Source organism: Columba livia, chromosome 5 (assembly GCF_036013475.1).
Source record: "Columba livia isolate bColLiv1 breed racing homer chromosome 5, bColLiv1.pat.W.v2, whole genome shotgun sequence".
Lineage (NCBI taxonomy): Eukaryota > Metazoa > Chordata > Aves > Columbiformes > Columbidae > Columba > Columba livia.
Window position 1 is genome coordinate 57,011,707 of NC_088606.1, and position 23,323 is coordinate 57,035,029.

Genomic DNA, 23,323 nt, shown 5'->3' on the forward strand with positions numbered 1-23,323 from the left:
TCTAGCAATACAGAAATCTACGAATTTTCTGCTTCTACACAAACAAGGAGTATAACAGAACTATGTCGCTTTCAGATACCACATCTTCAGTAATAATTAGTGTTGTTATTTACAGGGCAACTATTTTGAAGGATGTTTTTCAGGCCTGATTTCATCAGAATCGTTTTTTTTTTTTTTTCCTTATTCTTTTCTTTTCTTTTTTCCTTTTTTTTTTTTTTTTTTTCCCCCCAATTAACTGCTGCTAGCATGGTAGTTACAAGTCCTGATAGTTAAATCCCTAAAGATAGGGACTAGAGAGAATTTACTCAGTGAAGAAATAAGTTTTCTCTTTATTTACCAGTTCATGCTTAACAATCATGCCAGCCAGATCTAAACACTACTAGCTTATGGAACTGTTGCTGATTCTGTTTACAGCACATTGTGTAAGCATCTTACTGGGAGATGCACACTAGGTTAGGCTATGACTGTCTTCCAAGAATTACAAGCTGTTTTGTCAACATTTACTGTATTTTAAATTTTTCAAACTGATTGAAAATTCCAATGCCATATTAGATTCCATATTATCAAATCATGTTTTTGCTTTAAAATATATATTTTTCAAAAAAAGTTCTTTATACCTTTCTCAGTGGATGGAAAGCTGATTGTTGCAATGTGCTCTCAGGGGAGTGACTGCTCACACTGGCTTCTTCATCCATTGACTGTGGCAGAGAGGGACTGTCACTTTTGTCAAGAGGAATTACAGGCTTCTGGGCATCAAGTTCAGTGGAACTCTCACAGATCTAGAAGTCACAATTGAGAATTTATGTTTTAAAAATATCAGAAAGAAGTAGTTTGGATACTCACCACTAAGCACTGTCCCTTTTTCAAAAGCAGGATTCTTACCAACAGAGGAAAAGTAGAGAAATTAGCCCTGCTGACAGAACTGGAACAGAACAGCATGTGTGAATACTTATGAAAATCTTAAAGGACATGGTGCAGTAGCAAGAGCAGTTACTAGTAGAATGGGAAATAACTCTCAGACCAAAAAAAGGTATTCTTTGCCCTCTTTTCGCTAATCATTCAGAATCAAAAAGGAATCTTTTTCAAGGACTCAGGGCATAAAGTTTCCAATAAAAAAGGAGTTGAAATGGAGAGTGAGACTACTGCAGTCCTCCAGTTACTTATTCACAAAGGAGGAACGATGATGCTTTTATTCTCTGACCTGCTGCTCACCTTGTCTATTTAGAGAATCAGATCTTTGGGATCCAGGTTGTTTATGCAGCACTTACAGAAAATTTTGGCCCAATTTGCATGAGGCACGAAACCTCTGCTGAATATAAACATAGACAACAGAAAGTCCAACCAAATACATGAAATGTCAAAGGTGTCTCCCATTTCTCAGCTTACCTTGAGTAAATACAATAGGAAAGAACTTTTAGAGAGCTTACTTGTGCTTCATCTTGGCTTTGTTGCTGAACAGGAGCTGGCTGCCTCACTATGTAGTTGATTTGACCAACTATGGTCTGTTGAACATGCTGAGGTGGCTTGGCCTGGTTCAGCTGCAAGCTGGACTGTCCTTGGGCCTGCAGAAGAAGCTCCAGATCCTTTTTCATCTCCTCCAGTTCAAACTGGTGGTGCATTATGTCCAGGCTCTGCTGAATTACTTGTTTGTGGGTGTTCTCATTCTGACCTAACGGTGGCGACGCTGGTGGCAGCTGCTGCTGTGGTGGCTGCTGCAAGTGGCCTGATTTTATCTTTTGGAGATGACCAAGTTGCACTTGCACAGTTGATGTCTGCAAAGCGGTCTGTGTGCGGAATGGCTGTGGATGGCCCGTGTGAACTTGCTGAGCCTCATGTGATACAACAGCATAACCCAGGGGTGCAGTCTGCTGTGGCTGCTGGGATGGTAAGTGCTTTCCCACCCTCCCAGACACATTCTCTGGCTCTGACCGTGGCTGCCGTTCCAGCCCAGATTGTGCTAGCTTCATAGGTTGGGGGACACCCCTTTGGTCTCTGTCATGTTGCTGCACACTGCACTGCAGAGGAAAGTGCTGCTGATGCAGTTCAGGAGTTTGTCGGAAATTTTGATGGCGGTTTATGTCTTGGTAAGAAGGCTGAGCTTTGTTTGGGTGAGGCACGCTGAGGCAGTGTGAGCAACACACAGGTGCGGGACACTGAACCTCAGGTGGAAACTGAGGTAGCTGGTTATTCACAGGCTCCAGCTGTGATGCTGGTGAATGGTGCCCGTGATACAAGGAGGTCTGTAATCCTTGCACATTTCCACAGAGTAGCACATCTGAGTGAGGAATGTGTCCACCTTCCATAGTGAAACAGCCTGGAAAAGCAGCAAATTTAGACCCTCTTATGATCTTGACAAATTTACACAATAAAAATTGTGAACAACAGCCATTTCCTTGTCCTAATTTCAAATATAAAATATATTCAAATATTCTATCCAGTCCTTCAACGTACCTTCAAGATAATTTTTTCAAGATTTAAAATCACACCAAACTCCCACTGATATCAGGGAAACTCGTGGTCGAATTACCAGCAAATGCTTTGAAAATTAGTCCTCAACATATTTTAACTGATGGATATGGCTTATACTTCCATTTTTTACTAAAGTATGAACATATCTTCTCCTTCATAAGCACAGGTTCAGAAGACTGCTTCCAGGGTGAAAGTGACAAAAATAAGAGATTGATGTTATGTAGGCGAGAGTCATAAAAGCTAAAAATAGAAGTGACCTATGACTGATCTTGTCCATGCTTTTAGTCAAAAGATGTAATACTTTTGATGGTGTTTTATCCCATCTAGTTTTAAATATCATAAAATGGGAAGAGAACCAATCTTTTAGACCATTGATCAGCCCACCAAACTGAATTTACTGTAAAAACCTACTGCAGTTGGGAAAGTTATAGCTGGTGGGAAACATAGTCACAGTGTGCACATTCATTATATAAATAACACCGTAATTATTACAGAGTTGATGTCTTAAAGCCATCTTCGTGCCCATTAATTGTGTCTCAAGTGCGGCTTCGGTCCCTCGGCCACTAAGATACTAAAGGACCTGAGGAGCATTGGCATGACTGAGCCCAGCTGCCCATGGATAGGGCAGAGGCAATAGCACGAGGCCCACTGCAGATATTCCATTTCACCCAGGGTACTTCTCACAGAACTGCCAGAGTTCGTATGGTACAGAGCTATTACTTGCTGGGACAGAACTGAATTTCAAATATATTGGGCAAAGTCAACGTTGTTTGATAGCCAGTGACACTACATTTTAAGTAATTTCAGTTGAAAGTTATTTGTTCAGTCCTGCACAGTGTTTCCACAATATTAGTAGTGTGGTCTTAAGTTGTGATTTTGTAAGACCATCAAAGATTACATATATAGAGTATATTTATAGGTAGTGTTTATAAGGTGATATTTGTATATAACAATGTCTCTTAATATGTGAATTGATACAATGGGAGGGCAAAACAGTAAAGTTCAGCCACACTAGTTTTTCTTTGGAATGTGAAAAGAGGTACAAAATTGGAAGTCAAAACAAACAAAACAAAACAAAAACAAAACAAACAACAAAAAAAAGAGCATTTCAGGGAAAGCACTGTATTGTCTACATCTGTCTTGTCTAGCCTTGGACACTTGCCTAATAACAAGATATTTTTCTTACCCAAATTAGACAGTTGTTTAGTCCAGTAGGAGGGATCCCAAGTAAATCTGATCTTCAGAGGAGGGCCTATGTCTGTGTTACAGTTTGTCTCTAACAAGCGCTGGATCTGAAATACAATCTGGTGACAAATCAAAGGATGATGATTATATTCACAATGAATGAAAAATGTTTTATTTGAGAAATATTGAATCCTCAAAACAGTTCTTACATTTACAGTCAATTTCAATTTACCGACAAAATAAGTATTGCTCTTACCAGTTCTTTACTGAAGAGAAATGGGATGCTGTTTTTACTGCACACTGCCCAACTGATGAAGTTCTGCACATGTTCTACCTGTCTGCCTAAAACCACAACACCTTGCAGCTGTTGCTCCAATTTCTGCTTCCTTTCACTTGTGATTTTCTGTTAACAATGCAAATCAGTAGAAGATAGTTGTCATTCTTCAGACACACATAATGCATACAATCATTGGCACTACATTACGCATTATTAGTGGGGACAGTGTTATTCGGAAACTTTTTAATACACCAACCAAAGAAAGAAAGCAAATCCCATTCAGCAGATATGTCTGAATTCAGGAAGGACAATGACTTCTCCAGGAGGCAACAACCTACATCATTCTGGTCTTGGTTTAATAGAATAATGCAACCCAAGAAAGCTGTAGAAGTTGGATCAAATTTGCATCTGGACCACTTTCATGCCTCTCACAGTACACAACAGAAGAGACTCAAGAAAGAATATATAAAGAGGGGAAGTATGCAGCATTTCCTCAGAATGGTCTTCCAGTCTCCAGCAACTCATGATTTAGGGACCACAAAGACAGAAGCTTCATTATGACCCCTCAGTGTATTTTTCTATTAATTTGTCTAATTACTTTTGAACCCATGCACAATATCTTGCAGCAGGGAGTTCCATGCTTATTTACCATTTATGTGAAGAACCATCTGCCCTCGTTTGATTTGAACCCGGCACCTCCCAATTTCATTTTACGCCCCCTACATGCACTTCAACAGAACACTCTGCATTTACTTCAGGTGTGCACACAGTTCAGTTGTGGCTAGAGACATTGAAATGTTGTCAAAACACACGAGCCTAATGTTTTCTATTAATGAAATGAGAACATATATTTCTCTTTTTTGTAAAGCTACTTAGCTGAGTAGCCATATTTGAGTCAAATTTGTAAATTTAAAGGTAGCCAGGAAGTGCTGAGTGCCTTGTCTTTCCAATATCTGCTGAAATTACCCAAGAATAACTGAGAACTGCAAATTCTGATCAGATCCAATAACAATTATTTGTGCTCAGCACATTTCAAAATAAAGTCACATATACTTCAAATGGATATCCAAAAACTGAAGAGTGAAAACTGAGGGCTCTGTTACAGAAAGTAGACAAGAGGATCATTTTCAAAGCAGGATATTAAATGTGCTGCTAGCAGTCTTCTACAAATTAAACATTAAAACCAGAAGCTGGTTTGGTTTGCAAGTTGTCAAAAGGTGCACACATATTCTCTGTAATGACATTAGAAAGTGCGGTTAACTCATGATAAGCAAACACTTCGCTACTTCATCCTGAAGCTTTGTCAACAATTGATACCATAAATAAAAATCTTCAGCAAAGAGAAAAGTATATATTTGAAAATACAAGCAAAGGGATGATAACTCTCACAGTCTATATTCTTTCCACTGGAACTGGGATTAAATTTAATTTAGTTTAATTTCCCAAGGTATCAAAGAAACTAGCCTTACTTACTTCAAGTTGTTCAAGAAGGATATTTGTTCGTTTATTTATTTCACTCATCAAAACCATCTTGGCCATTTTTATTTGATTTTCAACCTTTTTGTATAAATGCTTTACTTCAAGCAGCCTATGGGTAAGAGATACACATCCTGGGATGAGCCAGCTGGTATGTCAATTATTTAGACATTAGTATTTATTTGTTACAAGAACTAATCTAACTATTGACAGACAACTCCAATGAAAGTTGTACCACTTTCCATAAATTCTCTCACACTTATCTTCAAATATAGAATTGCAGAATGATTTGGGTTGAAAGCGACCTTCAAAGGTCATCTAGTCCAACCCCCCCTGCAATGAGCAGGAACATCTTCAACTAGATCAGGTTGCTCAGAGCCCCATCCAACCTGACTTTGAATGTCTCCAGGGATGGGGCATCTACCATCTCTCCAGGCAAGCTGTGCCAGTGTTTTACCACCTTCATCCTAAAACTTTTCTTCCTTATGTCTAGTCCAGGGTTGTCAAACTCCTTTCCACAAGGGCCACATCAGCCTCACGGTTGCCTTCAAAGGGCAAATGTAGTTTTAAGACTGTATAAATGTAGAAGTAGTTACATTTAAGAAAATAAAGCATGTAGGAGTAGTTACATTTATTAAACAGTACTGGTCTCAGTACAGACCCCTGAGGGACACCACTCGTCACTGACCTCCATCTGGACATTGAGTCATTGACCACTACCCTCTGGATGTGACATGCTAATGCTGTTTGAGTCTCTCAAACATCATGCCAAGAACAGCCTTAAGTTCTTCATCACAAAAAACACAGCCAAAAAACTTTATATTAGAGTATAAATAGTATAAAGAGATTTGTACTCTTTTCAAGGTGCTGGAAATGGTTTTATTAATGCAGAAGAGAGATCAAACAGCTAATAAATACATAATCAGTAGCCAGAATCCAGTTAATATAATGAAATATTTTCATTTTTATACTAGTCTTGACTGAACTTTAAGCTTGTTTTGAGGTTTCTTGAAGAAATAAGGTATTTTTTAAATAGTCTTTATTTCTAATCTTTTTAAATTCTAGTTCAGGAATCTTAACTCTGAAGTCAGCTGTCACATGCTTTATAAAGACTACGGAATAATGTATTACAATGTCATTATTTGTCAGTACCACTTAAACATGGATTTGATATTTTTAATCTTCCTATTATTTCTTACCCTCAAAAGAAAAAAAAAAAAAAAAAAAAAAAAAAAAAAAAACAAAAAACCCCACACACACTAAAACAGCATCTGCATTTACTTCTGTTAACCTATACTTAGTGAAAATAATACTTTTACTGATCACCCACTTTCATGGAAAAAATAAAAATGCATAGCAATTACCTGTCTTCAATCTGTTTAGCTGAAACCTGAATTCCATTTTTTTTCTCTTCCACTTTAGTTATGACATTTTCCAGGATAACTCTCTGATTTTGCAAAGCTTCATCAAGATGTCTGAACCTGTGAAAGTAGGAGAAATTCTCACATGAGAGTTTTTTCTGTTGAACCAGGTAACCAGCTATCTTAATACTTGTCTGAACATGATCCCCAGCTCCTTTCCTACTACAAATGTCCTCTGTGACAGCTAAATCTTATTGCCTCTCATACAGGCAGTCGCATCTCACAAGAAGTTTCACAGTATATAGACCATTCCTCACATGGCTCACACACTTCCACGGGCAAGCAGCATGCTTAAGCGTTGGTAACTTTGGTCTGGTACAGTCATGATGTCTTTGATAAAGAAAAACAGAAGTATTTGAACTATGCTAAGTACTGAGTTCAACTTGTGCCCTTGAGCACAATCACAAGGAACTACATACACGCATACATAGTATCTGGGCAGACAATACAACTGGGAAGGTACACACGGCTGAGAGCGGTGAGTGATTCCTTGCGGGCTGTAACTCATGTGTTGCACTGCTTGGGCATAAGACAACTGAACTGAGTTTGCTGTGGCTTTTAAGTTTGGCCTAGCCTGCAGCTTCAGCTGACAGGAAACACAGATGAACAGTATTAAATCTAAATTGGCTGCAGTTTTAGACAGGATTATGATTATGCAATCGATGTGTGCTACCTGTGTTCCTTATGCTCTGTCAGAAGGCAGCTGCGGCACGTAAGGGTATCACAGGTCTCACAGAACAGCTTGAGGGGCTCTTGTGTGTGCACTGGGCAAAGTAAGGAAAACTTGCTTGCTTCATCTTCAGTTGCTGAGGAATACAAAGCAATGGTGTTATTGTCAAGCATAACATTTATAGTTCAACAAAACAGCTGCTCACAATTTTATTGAAAGTCTTGATGTTATTTTTAAAACACACAGACCCTGGAACCATTTGATTATATAAAGCAGGTTTATTTTATATTTTTTCCTGGCCTTAAGCACCCTACAAACTGAGCACATCAAATCAGTTCAGAAAGAAGTCATCAAACCAAATTCATATTGTCCTCTAAACTCCCGTGAGTTTTAAATATCTCTCATGATTTTGGGCCCCTGCCTCACAACTTTGAACGCCCTGGTCTGGCAAATTGGTCAACAAAACTGTATTGTAGAATATAGAAAAGCAAATACATTGAATAAACCTGAAGTCACAGCAGTAGCAAGGACATCCTTTGGTCCTAAAAACTTACACGGGGAATTTTTTTCAAACTTGTGTTTGTAGTACAAAAACTTGAGCAGCTAGGGGATATTCATATTAGGCACTAAAACCTATTCCTAAAAGGATTGTCTAAAGAGTAATGTGATGAAGATTAAAAATGGACAGAGGATATGTAAAGTGGAAGTGTCGCTCTTGCGAAATCTGCCCTTCCTGGATACAGTAGAATTGTTTTAGATAGAAGGAACACTGTCAATAAAAGAACAAAAAAAAAAAAATGCTAAACCATGGCAAAATAAGACTCTTTCCACTGAAGTTAGACATTCACAAGTACATCTACAAACTGAACTCACCTCAACAACATTTTTTTTTCTGATTGTACTGCAAATAGGTACTTTTTCATTAAAAGCTGCAGCTGACAGTGCAAATAATATGTAACCAAGCAGGTTGTATGACCAATACGGTAGATGTCAAAGATCATCTTTTCTTCCCCTATGGGGTCAGATATTATGTCTTAAAAATAAAAAGCCCATAATAACTATCTCAGTTTTCACGAGTTGGAAAAGCTTCTATAAGTGTTCATAACCTGCAAAGCACACAAGCTGTTTTTCTGAAAATTCAGGATCAAATTATCCATGTTAAACTCCAACTTATAATGAGATGAGTCTTTAAGGTCGAAGTATAATGAAGCCTAGTCACAGTCTTATGTAACGATTTCTCCATTTTTCTTTTTTTGAAGGGTTCTTTAGCCTTTGGGTGATTGTAATCATCCCAGAGAAATCAGTAGTTTCTTAGCACTGTATCAGATTTAAGAGATAAGCACATTTAAAATGCAAACTATGGATAAAAATCAATGTTATCTAATCACAACACAGAACCACAGCCTCTGCCACTAGTAATTCCCTGATTCAACTGCTGTATCAGTGAGAACTGCCACTGAGCCATGGTATTCTCAACCCGCTTTATGCTCAGCTCAGAGCTACAGTCTTCAGTTTTAAAATAAATTCAATTCTTACAAAGCAGACACTAAACAGGGGCACAAGCCTGTTTTTTCTAGGAACAGACAACTTGACCACAACTATTCATGTTAGCTTCTTGAAAAGAACCTATTTTGAAGAACAGGGAAAGTTCAGTTGCCCTAAATTCTGAAGTAACATCATTTGAGTCACCGTTTTCTACAGCCTGTATTTTTTTTTTTTATCTCAGGTGTATCTCTTGAATAATCAACAGGAAGTTTTTAATCCCTGGTTATCTGATCAGTTGATGTCAACTCCGGAAAAAGCAATCTCATCTTGGCTAATAGAGTCCTCCCTCAACTTGCATAATCCACAGTGACTCAAACTTTTATTTTGGAGGTTCATATTCAGCCTTGAGAGACTGAAAGACAGGGACAGCATAGCAAAGTGAAAATCATACAGTTTGTGCACTAGCCTATAAATAGTTGGTATGTCAGTACCAGATCATTTACTTCTAATGTAGTTTTTGCAAAAGGATTGTTTCTACTCAATTGCAAAGCACAGATTTCATAGAATCATTTCAGTTGGAAGAGACCCTCAGGATCATCAAGTCCAGCCATAACCTAACTCTAGTACTAAACCATGTCCCTAAGAGCCTCATCTAAACACCTTTTAAACAGCTCCATGGATGGTGACTCCACCACTTCCCTGGGCAACCTGTTCCAATGCCTGACAACCCTTTCCGTGAATATTTTTTTTTCCTGATATCCAATCTGAACACAATTTGAGGTCATTTCCTCTTGTCCTATCACTTGCTACTTGAGAGACGAGACCAACACTCTCCATGATGCAACCTCCTTTCAGGTAGTTGCAGACAGCGATACGGTCTCCCCTCAGCCACCTATTCTCCAGGCTAAACAGCCCCAGTTTCCTCAGCCGCTCCTCATCAGACTTGTGCTCCAGGCCCCTCCCCAGCTTTGTCGCCCTCCTCTGCACTCTCTCTAGTACTTCAATGCCCTTCTTACAATGAGGGGCCCCAATGAGGGAGGAAAGAATCTGTACTATATTGAATATGCTTTTCAGAAAGTTGGGACTAATGTAGGAAGAAGTCCTGGTTTCATGACTTTAGCAGTTCAAGAGCTCTATACGTGAATTTGGCACACTAGTCTGCATCATGACCTCAGGAGTCAGTGGGCTGAGGGTGCTGCCAGTGTTACCCAGTTGGCAGTTGGTGGCCCAGGAAGGAAGCAAGAGGATGTGCAGGGAAAGTGGATGGGGAGCTGTGACAGAGCTGCAGGTTCTGTGTGGAAGGGAGCAACCAGATGTGTTACATGGAGCACAGGTATCATGAAGAAAAAAGCAGAAAGCAAGCTTTCCCAGGGAAGCCAGATTACTTTAGTTCTGACACTCAAGGAAGAAATTGTTTATCAAAAAGAAGAGGAATAGGCAGGATTCAATGCATTTGGTGTTGTTTTTTTCCTACTTTACTTCATTCCAGATCCAGGGAATCTTACAGTTTTCAGATGACAAAATAATGTCTGGCACTTGTAAAGCAAATGGCAAAAGATAGAACAGTTTAAAGGTGCAGGACAAATGGGATAGAGAGTCTCTAAATGGTTAAAAGGGCCTACAAAGAAGGTGGCTGTTGTTCAGAAGCACCATACACAGACTGAAGGTGGCTACTGAATCTGAAAGCAGAGGTCGCTTTATTTCCAGGGAAAAAAAAATAGCCCAAGTTTCAGTATATCCTAGTATTTGCTTGCTTTGAAATATCCTGATGAGATATCTATGTCCTAAGTAAATAATATATACATAAATAATAAAAGTAATTAAAAAGCATGTATTACATCCCAAATCAATTTTTCAGATTAACTAGCCTATATATACACTACCAACCTCCTGGTTCATTTTTTTTCAGCACACATAATTTAGAACTAAAAAGACAAGAAAGCTTTTTGGCTTATGCATTTCCATCTTTTTATTTTTACAGCACACACAAAACCACAACTAAGCCACAGGTATATTTTCTTACCATTATTTGTCAACAATGTGAGCTGGCAATCTTACTCAAAGTGAAATGAAATTATAAACAATTGGAGCCTCAAAACCACAGTCCTTATCTTGTCATCAGCTCAAGAAAAAAAAAGACATTTTGTCCATCCAGTCAGGGTATTTGAGGGGAAACAGGGGTACTTCAGTTCATATTATTCTCTAGAAAAGACTCCACACACATTTAAATGTCATCTGTGCGTTTTTATTACCACTATTCTTAGAGACTTCTTTTTTTTGTTTACTGTATTTGGCAATGGCTTATTGCATCTCAAGTGCCTCAAACTCTGATATGAACACCCTAGACTTAAAAGAACTCCACAGCAAGCATAAAGTATAGGCTTCTACACACTAAATCCCAAAGACAAAAGAAATGAAAAAAAAAAACATAATCATGATCAGTGGGCTACACTGATGTATATTCCTTGTTCTGCCCTTCATCTTTCTTATGAAGAAGAATGATAGTGCAGCATAAACTCTTTAGCACAAATATAGTCACTTCATATGTGAGCAAAGTATAAACTTAAATCATCGTATACAATTCCAAAACTTCTATTTTAGGTTAAAAGCGTTTACATAACTTCAGGTTAGCATACTCCTCAGCAGATTTCTGGGATATAAGTAAGAAAAAAAAAATAGCAGTAATAGGAGATTATATCCATTTATTAGGATCATAATTATATAGGGATGCGACATATTTGCCAGTGGGCTTCATTTGTGCTTGCTGATGGCAATATAGTGGTCACACTCAGGAACCATGTTTATCACTCCCTGCTTAGAAAAGGAACATCCTACAGTAACCACAGCATTTCACTGTCTGTGACTTTCCCTCCCATGCCTTGTCCATAAGTGCAGGAATTGCTCTATGGTAGTTTCCTGAGTGAAATTACCCAAAAGAGGACAGAAATACTGAAAGGGAAACGTCTGTTGCTGTTGTAGCCTACCGAGCCCTAGTCCATCACTACACAGACTGAAAAGGCAGGTGGAAAAGGTAGGCTCTGTGAAACACAAATATTCAATATTTTTCAAATATTGTGGAATGCTGATTGTGGTAATGGTCCTGAAGTTATAGAAAAATCACATAATCTCTCCCTGACACATAATTTCCTTCTGAGTCACACACATAGAGCATGGTGTCTGTGTCACAGAGCCTGCAACCTCAACTTAATAAATGATATGAGAAGAAACAAAATTTCAAAGTGCATCTTCAGTACCTGTGCAGCCCTTCATGGACACAGCCAGGAAGCAGTCTCCAGTTTCCTTGCCATGTTCGTGTTCCTCTGTACATGAGCTGCACAACCACTTATTGCAGCTTGTACAGAGACTGTGAGCAGGTCTCTTCTCTTTACATGTGGAGCAGCTCTAAGAACACAAAGTGCAATTATATACAAGGATAATAAATTAGCTATACAAACTGTTATCTTGAATAGACTATGATTCAGATTGGTAAGCTTAATAATTTTCTTCCTCAGACTAAGCAATTCAAGTGATTTTAAAAGTCTAGTTATTGTTGTAAAAGGGAACAGAATAAAATTAAGACTCGAAGCTCTTAAATTTTTTGTCTTTCTGTGCTCTAGCACAATCAACCACAATTATGATACAATGCAAGAATTATTCAGCAAAAATCTAGTATCCATGTTACACATGAAGTCAGAAGAAATAATCATAATGACTTATTTCCTGTGAAAAAGCTGTGAAACTATGAAATAAGACTTGTCTGATTTCAGTTAAGGAGATTTAGGTTTAACATTACATTTGAAAATGGGTGGTGTTCTTTGTAATCTCTTTCTGTTAGTGTTGTATTAGTGGTGGCTCTAAATGAGCATACACCTTACTTTTATATGTATGTATATATAGGTAGATAGATATAGGTATTTTCTACCTCAGAAAAGATAGTCTAGGTTGCCAAGTAAATATGTGAATTATTAAAGAGTCAAACATGGCCCATCAAAAAGTTCCTTTCTAATCACAACATTATGCAGAAGCATTTTACCATGTCATCCCAGTGTCATTCATCAATTTCTGTCCATTACTAATTATTTATTAACAAACTATAAAAATCTATAGGCTAGAAACCACTTCTGTTTTCCTGTATATGAATGTAAACTGGAGCTACTTCAGCAGAACTACTCTAAATCTACATTACTTTATTTAAAATCAGAGTTTACTCTATTTAGCATTGTATAAAGCACTCTGATACAGTGTAACTGTCAGAAAAATATATAAAACATGCCAATAGCAAGGCAGTTTAGAAAACAATATGGGGACACCCCCATACTATCAATGAAAAACTTAGTTCCTATTCTCTAAAGCACTGACCAGAATTGAGCTCAATTTATATATTGATATCACATGTGGTGAACTGGAAACATAAGACATGGGAACATGAGAAGTGGAAACCTTATTAACTATCATCTCTATCGATAAAATAGTTTGGGAAATGCCCTTGGTTATATAGGCCCTGCTGTCTGGAAGTGTCACTTAAGGGAAAATAAATAAATCAACAAGTAAATGAAGTGAATAATTTGATCCTTGGTATCCAGAATGAACTCAAGAGTTATTTCAAGATAGCTACAATGATACTTCCTTTTAAAAGGATTTGCAATAGGCATAAAATACCTTGCTTGGAAATAGCTAATATTAATGGTTTTTACTTACCGTAGCCACAAATAGGTACTAATGGGTAGAGTGAACACAGGGATGTAATTTTACCACCAAAGCATAAAAGCTTTGCCACGCATTTATCAAACTCAACCATTTCCTACAGAGTTACAATTTATTTACTGTACTTATGCATAGTTCCTAAATATCACTGTGTCTCAGGGCTACTCAAGCAACTAATAATAGATGGAAAAATTACTTCTGATGGTGTGCTTCCTGTTGAGCATCAGCTTGGTTACAACTGCATCCCAGCTATTCTGGTGGGAAACATGAAGAGGAGGATATAGCAGCATGCACTCAGCACATAAGCCCTGATGCAAACCCTGGTGAATTTAGTAGATGAGTTTCTGTTTGTGGTGTCTCAGGAAATACAAAGATTGAAGAAAGAAAAATCACAGTTCTTTGCTGGTCACCTTAGTTTTAAATCCTGGCTTTAACATGAAGTGGAATATCTATATCCACCTAAACTCTGAGACGCAAGTGAGCCAAGTTCTGATTCACTTCAGTGCAAGAAAAGAAAATTTTGTTCTGCTGAAATCAATTTAAATTTTATCAATACCTTCAGTGGGGCTGTAATTTCACAGGTCTCTTCTCCACCCAGTGTTCAAGAGTTTCTAAGTATTTCCAATCTTTTTTCCAAGAGATTGGGCAATCGCTGACAATAAGGCAACAAATCTTTACAAGTGTTTGATTGTCTAGGCAGGCAAGTATTTGTGTAAACGGTTCTGCTATTTTAGCCATTTGCTTATCAACAATTTTTTTCCAAAAGGTACATGTAATAATTTAAACCAAAAAGCCTAATACAAATTATACAACCAAAATGCAAGGATATTTATTCTGGGAAGCAAAGCTTGTTATATATATCATTATTTTTCTTGAAGTGTCTAATTTAAAATGTTCCCATGAGAGACAGCTTAGGGAACTGGACAAAAGTTGAGGGATGCTCTGCCTTCTCTACAATAACCAAAATTGCTTAATCACAGGTTTACCTCTTCAGCTGTCAGTGTGACTAGAACTTATATTGACACTGTACTGTGTTAACATTACTTTTAAGTTGCAGGGCACAGAGTGTTCCCAGAGTTACATTATTTATGACGTGGAAATGGGCTTTTGGGCAAGAGATTCTGAATTGCATATTTTTGAAACCTCTGCTGCTGGTATATAGCACATTCTATCATTTATGCTTCACTATCTCACACTCCAAGAAACATCTTGCTTCTGAACACTTTGTTACAAGCCTTGACAGATTCCCATTTTAACATATTAGGTAAATTAAGAAAATTATGCCAGTTCAGCTGTGTCTCAGTTGGATGAGCTCGTGCTTCTCCTTTTGATATCACTGATGGTGAAACTATGGCTTTAGTCTTGGTGGGGGATGGCAGATAAAAGACAGTAAGCAAACTTCACTGATACGTGACTTGACTGTTAATAAAAAGGAAGTAAGCCAAAAACTATAAGGAAGGTTCATGAGTCCCTCTGGGGTACTCCTGTGCTCCAGTGAGAAATCTGCTTTGCTGTACTGCTCTTGGGACTCCTAAGGGATTATAGAAAAGAAAAAACTTCTTTTAAAGAAGACTTGAAAAAATAATCTAGTGCTTTTGAAGACATTAGATATTCCCATTTGATTTCCTTTCTACACAAATTCTCATTGAAAGGTAAATGATGTGAGTCATGGTAATTAAGAAATCCCAGTATAATAAGTGCATTCTAAACATTCAGCAATATCTTAAGAATTTTCTTCTTCCTTTTGAAGAATGCGAGTTGACCTCCTTGTGTTTTAAAGTTATGTTGTACTCTTCAAGCACCTTACACCTGAAGATGTCAACCCACTTCAATGGCATTAATTTCTTAATTTCCCTGGAACACTCCATGAATTAAGTTATACATTCTTTTCTTTGTAACAATGGAGAAAATGAAATGTAGAAACGACTGACAGGGAAGAAGCACATCCCCTCCAGACTTTTTTGTAACCATGTCACTGGGCAAGTCACTTGCACAATTTAAAGTGGTCTCAAGCCTTCTGCAGGGGACAGAACTGACCTACAAATTGTTGCTGCCCCTGCAGGAGTTAAGAGGAGTGGAAATGTATATCTTCTGGTCTACATTATGGAAAAAGTGTTCTCCACCCAAAGGCCCTGAAACTGAATATCCAATATGGCTATAAGAATTGCCTGTTTACTTAGGAATCAAAAGTGCAAAAGAGACAGACTGAGGTCTGGGAGCTGGTGCAGAAGGTGAAGTCCAGTGTCACTGCTTCTTTTTTAGTCTTCCCTTACTTTGGACCACACTTTGAATAAACCAGTCAGCAGATTACAGAATACTTTTGATAAGCTTTCACCTGTTTTAACTCCCAGCTACAGGTAATACTACCACATTCTGAAATCAACCTTATTCATGCAAATAATAGAATACTGTTTTGTAACAGAGGTGGCAGAAATACATAACTTTCTCTTCACAATCCAAAGTAGTAACAACTGAAAAAGTGTGAGAATAGTCCTACCTGTTAAATGGGTATTTAACAGAAGTTAAATTCACCTACGTACTGTGTCAACACAAGGCTGAGGTAGTAATCCTCTGCCTTCCAGTTACCCTTTGCATACATTTCCCAACGGGAAACTGAAATGTGATGCAATCTTTTTTATCATTAAAACAGACAATCAGAAAATCTAGATTTCCTACAGGATCTAATGAATAATCTTGGTGTAACCATTCAGACAATAGCTGTCTTTTGTTTACTTTGTGTTGAGAGCAGAAAGGGGACAATGAGGAATCCAAGAGATTCAGTATCTTCCTAATATACTGTCACAGATCCAGTCCTACACCACTAGTATCAATATTTTTAATCAACTCTATTTTAAGTATATAGAGTTAAACTCATTCCTCAAACAAAGGTATAAAATACTACGAAGGCAGTACGCCCATCCCTAGGAGTGAAGTAATTAGAGTGCTGCATAAGGAAACTGTAAGAGTCTGTTATTCAATACAAAACTTGCTCTCTTTTCACACAGGTTCATCTGATAGCGTTTCAACAACTCACAAGGCATCCTGCTTAGTGGTTTTCACTTACCTTTGCCATAGTTGAATTACCAGTGGAAAAGTCCTTGAGAAAGAGATTTTCAACTACATCCCTTGCAAAGCAGGTCTGCTTGCACACAGGGCACAAAAGGATACCTGAATTAAAAAATAATAAAAATGCACACCAGCCATGTGAACTAGTAAATTATATAAACCATACTTCAGTATTGTTGGCTTTTTTTACATCACATGGACACATTTAGTTCCAGGAAACCAAGGCATTCTTCAAGCCCTAAGTTACTTGTGGCTAGATCCAGTTCAACACATAAGAAATAAAAACAAAGCGATAAAATCCCTAGAAATACACTATAGTTCAGTTGACTTATTTCAGTATTTATCAATGATATTTGTGTGTTCAAATTCCAATGAATTCATTAAAGCTTACAGCTTTGATAAAAACTGAGCTGCACTTTAAACTGTATTCCCTTGTGACAGATCTATTTGTGCTTCCTGATATTTGCTACAGTTCTTCTAGACCAGCTTTACGTTACCAGATGTATATCAAGGCATAAAACACACATTGCCTAACAGTAGTTTTACAGTGCAGCATGTTATCCAGCTAAAGTGAAAGAGGAGTAACATGCTGCTAGCAGAAGCAACAAGTCAGAATGAATGTAAAGGACAAAAAAAAAGTTGCATAAATAAAAGTCAGAATAGCACACACCATCTATTACAACAAATCCACAGGTGGCAAAATGTGATCACTCCTAAAGCAAAGCAAGCAGGGTGAGGAGCAAAACCTGGCTCCACCTTCATCAGCTGCTGATGCAACTGGGATGAATCTTAGTGTTTGTCTGTCCTGAGACACCTTAGTTCAATAAGGTGTCCATAACTGCACACTTGCATTTCTGCTATTTCATTCCTAGACACCTTGTGCTAGGACTTACATTTTTGTAGGAGGTCTAGTGCTTTTTTTCTTTTCCTTGTTTTTTTAGAAAAGGAGTATTCAAGTTTCTGACCACATTTCTGTAAACTACTGTAGATGTGATTCCAGTCCTCTAGAGATGGTGGTGGTGTGACAAACTGTTTTTACCTTGTCTTATCAAGTCTTTTAAATCTAAGTTTTTCCACTCTGTTGAGAACAGAATTTCAGTGCTATGCTCACCTTGCCAAGTGATCTGTGTATGAAAACTAAATAATGCAAACCTACTTAAAGCAAGATTTTAAAAGCAAGACCAACGACAACTTTCTACCATGCTAACAAATGTCAATGTGCTATTTTCCTTAACTAAAATTATTTCAGAATAAGAAGAGTGGCCTGCAGATTAATTGAATCTTAAGATGTCTATTACTCTTTGCATTAGACAGTTATCAGAGACTCTCATGTTTTCCAGGCTCTTAGTATTACCTGCCCCTGTGACATGGCTCCTGCAGTCCCTGGCCAGATGCACAATTCTAACCCTGAATGTCTCCCATTTTCAGAACTGGGCTACTGTTATTTTAAGAGAAGCACTTTACATTGACAGAGACACATAAATCCCAAACCCTTCCTACATTACTACTTCTGACAAAAACACTCTGCAGTCAGGTGTCTGAATATGTTCAGTTTCATTCATAAATGTTTTGAATAAACTTTGAGTTCTGCTACATTTCCTTTGAAGAGAACATGGAACTGCTTCCATGAGGTTTAGGTTTTTCAGCCCAAATCTTGTTATAAAGCAAAATTATATATAGGTACATGTATATATATAATTTTTTTTCACTATTTTCCAAGGTTGCATTTAAAACAGAACTGTGATTTGAGGGCTCAAATGTCAGACTATGGCCTATCTCACACTTGTTTAATGGTGCATTTCATACAACACTCTAGTGTTAATGTAGACATGAGAAGGAACAGGCAGTATCCACAAGTGCCTGTACTACTCAGCTACAAGTCACCCCAAGGGAAAGGGCCATGCAAGCAATTGCCAATGCTTTGCTCATCTTCTGGTCATGTAACTTGAGTCTTGTTTAAGTGTGTTCCAGTGACAGGAGTTACAAAGAGGCTAAAAATTCATCTGATAAAGATGTCTGTGATGGCAAAAAGCTGTAAAGTCTCTTAAACTCTTCCTCGACTTTGCATCCTTAATCTAAGGAGCACAGCTGAAAAGGTATCTTATTTACCTACAATATTTGTAGTTAATCACCTTCATATGTTACACCCTAGGACAACAGAATATTTTCATATTAGTCACACCAAAACTCAACATGCTTTCCTAAATTGTGGTTGTGTGTGTCTTTTACATATCACTTAACAGCTCGGTTCTCTAGGGAAATGTAAAAACAGTAGGAGCACTGCAGTACCTAAGACGTGTTATATAGACGGTCTTCTCCTACTCCTTGTAAATGGTGCATACTACAAGCACCAATATACTGTAGTGTTAATTCCTAGACAGTGAAACAAGTTTCCCTGTGAACACCTTACAAAGCAACAGTTACAACAGTAGCAGAAATAAAGAGACTGATACCTTTTGACTGATAAGCTAGGAAGCAAAATACCTGCTTTGCAAGCAGCTTCTCAAATAAATCTCACAGGACATGCTCTAATTCTTGATGCAGTCGATAGGAAACCATCTACTGACTTTACAGGGAATCGCCTCTAGCCCCTTGAGACTTGGAGCCAGTTTCTTAACTCCCATAACAGCACTGCCCAAGCAGTGCCAGTTCTTGATCTGACTAATACAAAGAGAAAACCTTCATACTGAGACTACATAATATGCCACAAATTGACCAAAGGGGAAATTATCCACAGGTTATTTTCCAAAGTAAGAAGTGCACAACTCTCACAGTTATTCCTTTATCTACACGCTGCATGGATGAGCACACAGTCTTATGCAAAACATTTCTGGGAACAGCTGCTGACTGGGAAACAAAAGCGGCACTCAGGATTTTGCCATAGCAAGGACAACTTCTTTCTACACACCACATAAGGATAAAAAGTTAATACTCAAGCTACTATTTTATTACATTCCAACATTATTCAATTAGTGCAGAATGTTAAATCAAATTAAGCAATTGAGTTATATTTAATGGAATGCTTATGGCCTCAGGTAGGTTCATGAGAACTAAAATCTGCTAATTCATTACAAATCAGTGAAGTACAAAATACATTGTATAAAGAACACATTAATTTGACAATGGGCAAGACTGCCTTTTTAATGTTTTTAAATGCATTTAAATGCATAAAATTTTCACCCTGAGAAAATATATTTTATGAATGGATTTCAGCTCTGCACAAAAACCTCACTATATATTGAAAAATGCAATGGTATTAAGAAATATGGAACACTCATGATTCTGACATTACTACTGATTAATATTAGGGGATATCTAAAAGTGGTGTCCTGGATGCCATGGGACAATTTTTTCCCAGGTTTTAGATCCAAGTTATGCTACTGAAATCAGTGTTGTTCCAGAGGCATACACGGAGTGAGTCACGCACACACAGGTCAGAACTTTGTATTAGACTCACTACCACAGACCATCAAGTAAAGTACGGCTTTAACTGTGCAAATGTCAAAGTCTGTCTTAAATATCCAAGTAAGTGTGAATTATAATGATTCCAAATCCAAAACTCCCTTGAGAAGAACATAAGACATGTATAGCCCTCAACATAATACAAAAATCAGAACAAAGGGCATAACAGTTAACAGGAAAAATAACGGGGACACCGTGGCAATACTGTACTGGAAGCAGACTCCTACTCATAGGAGGACTAATCAGTAAGCACCTTCTTGCTTCTCCTAATACCAAATTCTATATTTAAGACTTTATTAAAAGCACAGGAGACAAATTTGCATCTCACTAAAAGAGGGATTCCCTGAATATGGTAGCTTTGGAGATCATACTTGTTCAGCTAATTGGGCTTCTTATTTGATTCCTTTTCCATTTAATAAAAACCTGTGCTCCCTAGAAATGCCCAGCCTTTTTCAATATAAATTCCCCAACGAATTTAATGATACCTTGGCATAATAAATGCACTACAGAATGGTTTGTGAAGCAATTACCCTGAAATTAAGCAAACTTTACACACATATTTATCAATAGCCACAAGCAGCAGCCACCTCAACAATACAAAGCGAGTGCACAATGCTGTGCTCATGCTCAGAGTGCAAATCACCAGTAAAGTACAATTTCCTAGAAACCCCTTCCCTGTCCTCTAGATAGTCACTTTGAGAGCTACACACAAAGTCACTTGTGTCAGGAAGCGGGTGGTTGTTAAGCGGAACTGCACACGCTGTGCACTCCCTGGAATCCAGCTTTGCTGTACTGCGGAAAGAAGTCATTATACCTCTCACCAACTGTCTGGGGCTGCTCCCCCTTCTTCAGCCAGAAATGCTGACAAATCAGCAGGACAGAAAGATGTACTGGGCCACTATAAGGTGCATACTTTTTTTCCTCTTGCCTTCCTTCTTGCCCTTACCTCTCTAAGATTCATTCAGGCCTCTGTTAACTTGCCTTGGTTGTACTTTTCCTGAAGTGGTGAAACAAAAATCCCATAGTGAGAATGAAAAGCAGGATCCTACTTCCCTTCTTGCCTGGGTCTTCGCTCAGTCCTCAGAGTCACCTGGAGTAAGTACGTAGAAGGAAAGAGAAGAGCTTTTCCAGATCCAGGTAGCAGCAGGTCTTACAATGCCATTCACTCCCACGATAGGCTTTGCAGACCGTTCCCTAAATATTTTTCTTGCCTTCCTACCTTGGCACTGCCTCTAAACAACATTGCTAATTTATTTTAAGGACCAGTACTTTGCAGACAGCTCATTTAAATATATCATTATTACAGCACTGTGGGTGAAAGGAAGAGTAGTCAGAAGCCCCAGAGACTCGCTGTTTGTACGTATGAGAATGATGCAATTTCTGTATCTAAATAGCAATTCAACATGGAATTACAGGTTTCAAAGAGTTTACATATTAAGAGATCAGGAGCCAAATTCAGCTATGGTGCAATTGTGATGCCCAAATGAAGTCCATTAGTGTTATCAAAACCAATAAAAGTAGCAAAAAGCTAAGAGAGCTGTTGACATGCTTTATTTTTGTATGGAAATTATATTGGTAGGAAGGAGGTAGGAATATTTGCATAAATTGTGGTTTAGAAGTTCATTACCTCTTGCTGTTTATGATTTGAAATCCTTATTTATGACAACACATTCCATTGCTCAAGAGATTACTACAGATTTAGAAAGGCTAGCAAGGATCCTAATGTTGAATTCGAGGCCCATTTCATTGTCATATGCAGAATAAAACCCTATTTCAGAACTATACGCAGGATAAACTACATATAAGCTATTCTCAGTGTATTTGAGTTATCAGCTAGTACTGAACAATCACTGAAGACCACACTTTATTGAACAGACTCTCATGAAGTTTCATCACATCCTACACCTACATCTTTCCAGGGCTCCACTACTCCTTTAACTACCATCCATAGTATGCTAATGCATTTGAACACCACTACAAAAGCCACCAGCACTAGAAACCAACACGTGTATAGACATATCTCCATGTGTGCCTGTATTATGTTTATCTACAGATATCTCTGACCCTGAAAAGCTTCAGCAGCAGATTTTTACTTTTCTGAATTGGTTTGCCACCCTTCTTTGTAAGCTGCATGTTTATTTCCACTCCCACATTCCCATGAACAATAGTGACTAGACAGCAGATTAGGGAAAATGGAAATTCAAAGGTAGTGGATACAGTAGTCGGACATAAATAACCAGTCTGGACACCCCAGATCCACACCTGGGATATCCAAAATCAGCTTTTGGGAAAACAACAAGGTTCTGCCATATACTGTTCAAGTCCTACTTCCAGATCTCTCTCATCCCACAACACCTTCATTTCTGTTAATGAAAGCTGCCACACTGCATGAGACTCAGGGAACAGTAAGCAGACATCAAGGTAGTGGCCCTCATGCAGTGTGTTCCTTTGTAGAAGCACAAATAAAGAAAGAACTAAAATTTCTGAGTGCCCTTAGGTTTTTACTCCACCTATATTGCAGCAATATAATTTGTAAATTACAAAGCTGCAAATAATTTGCAGCAATCATCTCTGAAAGTGCAAACTGTAACCTCTCTACCAAGTGTAGAAACTGAGCACAAAGACCTTTTGAACATCAAAAGCCGCAGCTCTCAGTTTTGTTTCAAGGTCTTCCAATCTGGTCAGCTTTAAACAGAAAGAATCCTTGAGCTGGTTGTCTCAGAAATAAATCAATGCAGATAATTAACCTATTATTATAATGAGAATTTATTTGCATAAAGAAACAAACAGTGGAGCTATCATACACACCACATTTATACTTGCTGACCACATGTTGCACCTATTCCTTCACTCCTTTTCCTCCAACAACCATCAGAATAATTATTCTCAGAGAGCATTAGCTACAGCTCAAGCTGCAGGCATAACGTACACCTCCTTGGAGACCCAATTATAGGTTATAGGAAACAGTTCTGAAGACAACCTCCCACTCTACAGCCTCATATTTATATAACTAAACCCCCCATTGTTTCACTTGCCTTTTCTATCTGGCAACCGAACAACAGAGTGAGAAGGGCTGAGTAACTCTGAATTCATTTTAAGATGACTGAA

The 23,323-nt window shown here is 38.0% G+C and overlaps 1 protein-coding gene across 2 annotated transcripts in view; it reads right to left on the reverse strand.

The window, feature by feature from the left end:
* TRIM66 (tripartite motif containing 66) overlaps positions 1 to 23,323 on the reverse strand; it is a 54,028-nt gene that overhangs the window by 23,555 nt on the left and 7,150 nt on the right. For both annotated transcript variants that reach the window (XM_021300406.2, XM_021300394.2), the window contains 9 exons: positions 16,752 to 16,855; positions 12,238 to 12,385; positions 7,502 to 7,634; positions 6,772 to 6,888; positions 5,405 to 5,519; positions 3,911 to 4,057; positions 3,656 to 3,773; positions 1,428 to 2,314; positions 618 to 779 (listed from right to left, as the gene is read on the reverse strand). In XM_021300406.2, coding sequence (XP_021156081.1) covers positions 618 to 779; positions 1,428 to 2,314; positions 3,656 to 3,773; positions 3,911 to 4,057; positions 5,405 to 5,519; positions 6,772 to 6,888; positions 7,502 to 7,634; positions 12,238 to 12,385; positions 16,752 to 16,855 — 1,931 coding nt within the window. The remainder of the gene's footprint in view (positions 1 to 617; positions 780 to 1,427; positions 2,315 to 3,655; positions 3,774 to 3,910; positions 4,058 to 5,404; positions 5,520 to 6,771; positions 6,889 to 7,501; positions 7,635 to 12,237; positions 12,386 to 16,751; positions 16,856 to 23,323) is intronic.